The following is a 7,229-nucleotide window of genomic DNA, read 5'->3' as shown; positions in this document are numbered from 1 at the left end:
AGAGAAATGACTGGAACCCGGATATGAGCTTCTCCAGGCGTCTTCTCAACTGGATTTCTACCATCATATGCAAATAAAGATGGATGACGCTTCTCCATTTCCTGCTGTTGTACAAAAGTGAAGCCTAAATATCCAGGATGAGGGCGCCGCCATCTTGTGGTTTTGACATGATTGGGAGTCAGTCTCTGATCAGACACATGAGCACAAACATCAGTGTGATGAGACCGACCTAAAATGACAGAAATCCCCTTTTAGAAGAGTTTAGACTTTGGCTCTTTAGTTCGGTCCGTGTCCCTCCTCAGCCGCTCCTCATGTTAGAAAGCACAGGGGCAATTAAAGGTTTGTGTGGAGCTGCAGTTTGCTTGCTGGGCAATAGGGGCAGGACAAGCCGGTGAGGCCAAGACCAAATGCCCTTTGTGGGCTGTGTCCACAAAAGTCTCCGAAGGACGCAGCCCCTGAATTGAAACACAGCTAATTTCAGCGTCTGTGCTCATGAACATTTTGCTTTAAAGTGCAGAAACCTTCAGGGTCTTCTCTGAGTTGCAGGAGACCTGAAGCGTCGCAGGTGCATCTGGAGAGATTCTGAAGCAGCATCATTCACGTGGAGTTTTGCAAGTGGGATCTAACAAAGCTGTGACTCTTTCCATTTAACAGGAACTGGGATTCATTTATGTCAAAGTTGATAAACCTCTTGATCACACTTGAAACTTTGCTGTGGCAGAGGAAACCAGGGCACCGGGATTAACTTGAGTTAAGTCAACATGTGGGTGTGATACCTGTCAACATGATACAGCTCAGATGAGGTGTTTTAATGCCTCACTCACTAATCCTTCAGTAGAACTGCTCAGGCATCTGGGTGAGTCGGCTGATAAGAGGAAGAATCACTTTCATGAAGCCGCTTCAGCTAAATCACACAACATATTCACAAGTTGTGGAAAATAATCTGACAAAGTAATAACCACTGAGAAGAATTTAAACCTTTATTGTCAGTTAGAAGAAAATAGAATAAGGAATGTTTAAAGTTCAAACTAAATTAAAATCGGAATGATTTATGAGTCCATATGTCGACATTTTGAGCACATTGGTAGAAGCCACATTTATTTGTGTTTTGTGGAATGAAAAAATATCAACATTCATATTTAAACATGTATAACTGAGCTTTCTCTTGTTTCACGGAACCAACTCTGAAATGTGGATTAAAGGAGCAGCCACTTGTTAAACGACAGATATATTTCCATTGTTTTGGCTGTGAAATGAATTAAGCCACTGTTGGAGGGAGTTAAAGCTGCAGTCACGCCGTGGAGTGGGTTTTGGGGCCGATGGACAGACGGACTCCCCCTCCCGTCCTGATGAAGGCTCCCAGAGAGCAACACAAACGTTTCCACCAGTTCTCTCTCATCCCAGCGCTCAGTCGCCACAGCTGATTGGTTTTCACGACACAAATGATTTTCCTCTCAAAAAGAAACAGTAAAAAAAACAACAACAGGGATGTGACCGTGAACTGCTAAAAAACAAACTAACATAGGACAACAAAATTCAGCCATATGCCATCAACGGGGGGGGGGGGGGGGCGTTTGGTCCTAAATGGAACACAAGAAAAAACACCCTGACAAAAACAATCCACCTGAATCCTACTTAAAAGCGCCTTTTCAACCTCTTTGACCTTTGCCCTGTCCGTCCCTCTGTTCCGTCCCTTCCTGTCTCACTCTGCGAGGAGTCGTCTCTGCTGCGTCTCACTCGTACTCTGCGATCAGAACCATCATGCCCACTCCGAACAGCAGCGCCAGGATCTCCAGCAGTGATTGGCCGAAACTGGAGCGGCCGGCCAGCAGCTCCGGGAGCACCGTCACCGTTGCGATGTAAACAAACCCTCCGGCCGTGAATGGAAGGATCCAGGCAGTCGCTGCGGCGCCCACGCCTTCGGCCAATAGGGAGCAAGCTGTGCCGGCCAAGGCTCCCAAGGCCGTCAACAGCTGTAGACACATGGCCTGATGGGAAAGAGCGAGAGGACGATGATGGCAACACATTCAACATATTTGAATTCGTAAGGAGTCCTCGACACAGGTTAATAATTACCTTCTTTTTGGTGCAGCCAGACTGGACGAGGATGGCGAAGTCCCCGATCTCATGTGGGACCTCGTGCAGCAGGATGGTGAGAGTGGTGACAGCGCCCACTGCTGGACTCACCAGGAATGAGGCTCCGATCGCCAGGCCGTCTGTAAAGTTGTGTGTGAAGTCGGCTGCCAGGTTCAGGTAAGCCGACACTTTGATGTCTGCATGGTGGAGAGAAAATAGAATAAGTTTGTTTAAAGATAAGAGCGAGAACAAAAGCCCTGTTTGACATCAGTCTTTAACGAAGAGGTATAAGGTATAAGGATAAGTGGTTCAAAGAGTGAGTCGGCAGTTTACGATCTGCCAATATGGGGAAGCCAAGTACACACACACTGTGCCAATGAGACTGAATAGTAATTATGTTTATAATAAGCTAAATGGATTGTTTGGCGGCTGGGTAAGTCATGTAATCGGTATGTGCTTGAACACCTTGTAATACCGGTAAAGCAGAATACTGCAGTAACTCTAATTGATACGGTCTTTGACATGTTTACAGCTTCAGACATTGCAATGTGCGCTGAGACCGAAGTCCCTCGCTCTGTTCCAGCCATGACTAACGAGTTACCCCCGAGGGAGCTGTAAATCATAACCATCGTTTCACGGCAGTACAGACTGTCAGGTTATTGGCTGATGAAAGGGTTGAGCCTTTTAGTTGATGCTCACCACGCTGCAGTTCAGTAAAGAACCAGCAGGAGGCAGCGTTTATCTATAAACTGAATGTATTGTTCACCTGTGCTCGGTTCCTCTTTCGTCGCCACCTTCTTGTCTTCGCTTCCTTTCCTCTTCTTCTTCTCGTCCTTGTCTTCCTCTCCATCACTGCTCTTTTCCTTGGCAGCAGCTGAAAGTGTTTCACAGAACAAAGGTCAGCTCCAGTCCCCAGATCAGATTTAACAATACAGGTTCTAATACATTATGTCTAACCCCCTGGAAAACATGTTGATGTGACAAAAATATTTCCAACACGCACCAGTGTATTGGTTGTGTTATTGGATACATTTTTCTATCTTCTTTTATTTCTAAACCGAAGTCTATCCTTAATGTTTAAATACAATAAATGATCTATTTGTGAGTCTACTACATCGTACCAGGGGAGTGGCTGTGGGAATGTCCGTGGCCGTTCCCTCCCTTCAGCAGACGCACAAATTTCTCTACAACCAGGAAGGCGATGATCCCACCGAGGACCCACAAACCCACCGACATCATGTGGTCGTGCGCAGCTCCTGTGTAGATAGAGGATGAGGAACACTGGTTGGAACTGGGATACATGAGTATGATTCTTCCACGGTGTACAGCATAGAACTAAAAGCTGTGCGTCACAATAGGAAAGATGATTAAAGGTATTTTCTTTGGGGAAAGCGCACCGTGGGAGTGACCATGGTCATGTGACTCTTCACTTGCATGCGAGTGTCCGTGATCTTCCTCTCCGTCTTCATGATGAGAATGAGGCTCTGTGAGAGAAACCAACAACACAATTTCACACATTCATTAAAACCAGTCCTCTAAATTTGCCATAAGTAAAAACTCTGAATTTGTCAGTCTCAGGTTAGCCCACTAAGAGGGAAACCAGACTACAGTAGATGGACTTCCTACCCAGAGCGTGAGGTATGAGGTGAAGGAAGGCGTCGCCCAGTAGTCCGCCGGAGGCAAAGCTGAGCAGCACCTTGAGCAGGTTCTGGTGCTGGTCGCTGTTGGACTGGACTGGGATCAGGAACAGGATGAAGAAAGGAGCCGCGCTGATCAGCAGGGTGGCTCCGATAGCCTGCAGACAACGACAGAGGAACGTTTACTTTTCATCTGTGTTTCATGGGAGATGTCATAAGGCTTCAAGATGGATGACAATGCAACATCGTGTAAAACAGGAGCTGGAGAAGACACAATGGGAATAAGTGTTGGTTGTTTGCAGACAGGGTGTGAACACGTCGTCAAACAGGACGCAGCCGACCAACATGTGGATACAGAATGCGGCTCCAGCTGTGTTTGATCATCTTGTACTTCTGTGAGTCACAAAGTCAAGAGAGACAACATTGATAGGGAAGGAACAGTTTATGCAAGGCCAGCAAAAGTAAAAAAACTTCTAAAACCTGCTGGTGAGTGACTGGTTGTACATAAAAGATTGATTGTGTGTAAACACTGCAGCGATGGAGCTAAAGCCTCTTTTTGCTCGTACTGCTCTTGTATGCCGGCCAGTATGATTTAAGATATTAGACCTAAATGTGCCAGATTCCTTTAAACCAGATCCATGAATGAATCCCTGAGAAAACTATGAAAACTTACTTTTTCACAATGTTAGAGAAAGTGAAAAAATTCCTGAATCTGCCCCGATCTGGCTCGGCACCTAAATTGTGACGTCCACTTCTTGGCCGTCTACAGTGAGTACTTTAGATACTGACTTGGTATTGACTCAAATAATTCACCAAGAATTGCCCATTGCAATTTCTTTCTTTAAAAGGCTGATTGGTCGTCTGACTGAATTTATGGTTAGTGGTTCACACCTACATCTATTGCAGCACGTCAATGTATCCTGATTTTAAATGTGTAGCTGGAACACGAGCAAACAGATGTTCATACTTTCTAACCTACAGATTTAAAGCTCTTAACCCATCAGTGAGATTTTAGCCAATGAGCGCACCTGTGTCCAGAGCTCCATCGTGTCCCTCTTCTCTCCGTCGACCTCACGCTTCACTCTCTGCTCCTTGTGCACAAGAACCACTTCTTCATGATGAGCGTGTCCATGGTCGTGTCCATGGTCGTGTCCGTGTGCGTGTCCGTGGTCATGTCCGTGGTCGTGTCCGTGGTCGTGGTCATGTCCGTGTGCGTGGTCATGTCCATGGCCGTCCTCGGGCACGTTAGCCTGTGCGCTCCACTTGCTTGCTCCGTGGAACATCTTCACCTGTTCGCCGTGAGAGTGCCCATGGTGATCATCTTCTCCGTGGGCGTGGCCGTGGTGTTGGTGGCCATGTCCGTGGTCACCGTGGGAGTGAGCGGATGTTGAACGGGAGGCCAACAGTAGTAAGGCTGATGTGGCCAGTGTCAGTGCCAGCAGACGTAGACAGCCCATATTATCCCCTGGAGAGAGAAGATGACAGAATTAATAGAAACTCAAAGGCCAGAAGATGATTAAACTCAGAGACCATGTTTACACCAAACTCACTTCACGAAGATGCCAGATAACAGAAGATGTGTTAATGTTCTGTCTTTCTACATCGTTAACAAACCTCTAGCTTCATCTTCCTGCTGGAACTGAACATTACTTAGTTTGCAGGTAACCATCACTCTCTCTCTCTCTTTCTCTTTATGTAAATATGGACACGTCTGTCAGCAGAAGACTACTGCAGCTTCTACCTCATGTCGCAGTAACAAGCAAGTGGGTCTGAAACTGTTTCAGATATAAAAGCAACAGGAGGCAAAGAGTTTAAGCAAGTGAAACAGATGTGAAGGCTCAAGTTCAGAGACACAGATCTACTCAACTTATTGATATGAATAATAATTATGTATGCAATAACTTCCTTTGATTTGTCCTTCTCTTTGTGAATGTAATGCATCTTGTCACCCCCACCAGGGGATGGGCCGAATGCATCGTCATCATTGCAGCTTTGAAATTATGTGTATGAAATTGAACTGTGGAAAAACAGAAGTGTGATTTTTGTCTGGTCGACTCTTTCAGACCTTTTCCAGAACTGACCAGTGGAGTCACTGGGGGGTTCCCAGTCAAACACAACAACATTGCACGGTGACTCTGCAGCACAGTTAGCTTCTCGGTGTGTTGAGTTAGACTTGTGCTATGCTAACCATGAATTAGCAGCTTTGCCCTGATGAGCAGCTGAAACCCGGTCTGCAGGACGGGACACTGGGGACTTAGCCTGGCGAGGACACCTCTCAGTGTTTACGTTATAACCGAGTGGGCTAACTTCAGCTATTAGCCTGCTAGCTCGGATGTAGCCTCGTCTGGTGGTGGGGGTTTGTTTGCAGGTGTGAAAGTGATGCGGATAATGTGCCCGCTTAGGGTCAAGTGTTCTCAGTAATCTCACAGTAAACAGTAGGAGCCGGGAATCGAACACCGGCCGCTGCTTCCACAAGTGGCGCCTGCAGCTTGCTAGCATGCTAACTAGCTCGAGTAGCCGCCTGCTAGCGGAGAAGGGGATAGAGTCGGAGACTTGATAAGAGATGAATGGTTGAGCCTCACCAGAGTGTGTCTGGTGCCGCTGGCTGTCGGGCCGCTCGGTACCGCTCCGTCTGCTCGGCTGTGAGACCCGTGAGGTGCCGGAACCCGCTGAGCACCAGGAGGCTAATGGAGGCTGCGCAGGGGACGTGGCGTTTACAGGACTGCGGGAAATCTCGCGAGAGTTCGCTTCATCTTCGACCGTCGGATACACAGTTTTCAAACTGGTCCCGCACCGGTTCCTCCTGTTCACATTAAAGTGGGTTTGGTTTTTAATGACTTTCATAGCGTCATGTAAACACACTTTATACTTTCCATTATGCAAAACATGATTCACAATGAAGGACAAAGAGAACTCAAGTATTTTAACAATCACTTCCACTGACTGTGAGCACACACACTCATATACACACACTAATACAAAGTCACTTATAAACACACACACACACACACAGACACACATACACACACACACAGACGTACACTGATAAACACACCCACACTTAAATACACACACACACTAATACATTCTCACCCACTTAAACACACACACACACACACTAATACACTCTCACCCACTTAAACACACGCACACACACACTAATACACACTCACCCACTTATACACACACACACACACACACTCATACACTGTCACCCACTTAAACACACACACACACACCTGCGTATGAGCGATAGAAACTGACTGTACGAGTGTCACTGTCACTGTCACCTGAAACAAATCTGTATCAGAAGCATTCACACTAACTTTTACTTTGAAAGTATATTTCACTGATAGAAACATCACAGAGAGTATTTCTATATAGTTTTATGAGACAAGTCAAAGCTGCAGCATCACCAGGACAGACATATATAATGTTGAGGCCGATATGATCAATCCTTTTATTGATTAAATGATGATTAAATCATTGTTCTTTTCAGTTCCTCTACTTCTTTAG

General features: G+C 46.2%; 1 protein-coding gene across 1 annotated transcript; it reads right to left on the bottom strand.

The window, feature by feature from the left end:
- Positions 1-966: 966 nt before the first annotated feature.
- slc39a7 (solute carrier family 39 member 7) lies at positions 967-6,572 on the bottom strand. Its single transcript, XM_053447306.1, has 8 exons — positions 6,296-6,572; positions 4,742-5,178; positions 3,703-3,871; positions 3,474-3,560; positions 3,198-3,332; positions 2,843-2,950; positions 2,077-2,273; positions 967-1,988 (listed from the first exon to the last, which is right to left on the bottom strand). The coding sequence occupies exons 1-8, from the start codon at positions 6,555-6,557 to the stop codon at positions 1,734-1,736; spliced, it is 1,650 nt and encodes a 549-aa protein (XP_053303281.1). The 5' UTR covers positions 6,558-6,572; the 3' UTR covers positions 967-1,733.
- Between the last annotated feature and the right edge of the window lie 657 nt (positions 6,573-7,229).

This window comes from Pleuronectes platessa, chromosome 18 (genome assembly GCF_947347685.1).
Source record: "Pleuronectes platessa chromosome 18, fPlePla1.1, whole genome shotgun sequence".
NCBI classification, from domain to species: domain Eukaryota; kingdom Metazoa; phylum Chordata; class Actinopteri; order Pleuronectiformes; family Pleuronectidae; genus Pleuronectes; species Pleuronectes platessa.
The sequence above is the reverse complement of the archived record's forward strand: the minus strand, read 5'-3'. Positions and strand labels throughout refer to the sequence as shown.

What these genes read in the sequence shown, in the direction of transcription:
- slc39a7 (XM_053447306.1), bottom strand. Translation starts at nt 6,557, where the DNA reads ATGAAAGTCATTAAAAACCAAACCCACTTTAATGTGAACAGGAGGAAC. An exon ending in GCGGCACCAGACACACTCTG is followed by an intron (nt 5,179 to 6,295) that starts GTGAGGCTCAAC and finishes TTCTCTCTCCAG; the next exon opens with GGGATAATATGGGCTGTCTA. An exon ending in TGACCATGGTCACTCCCACG is followed by an intron (nt 3,333 to 3,473) that starts GTGCGCTTTCCC and finishes CTATCTACACAG; the next exon opens with GAGCTGCGCACGACCACATG.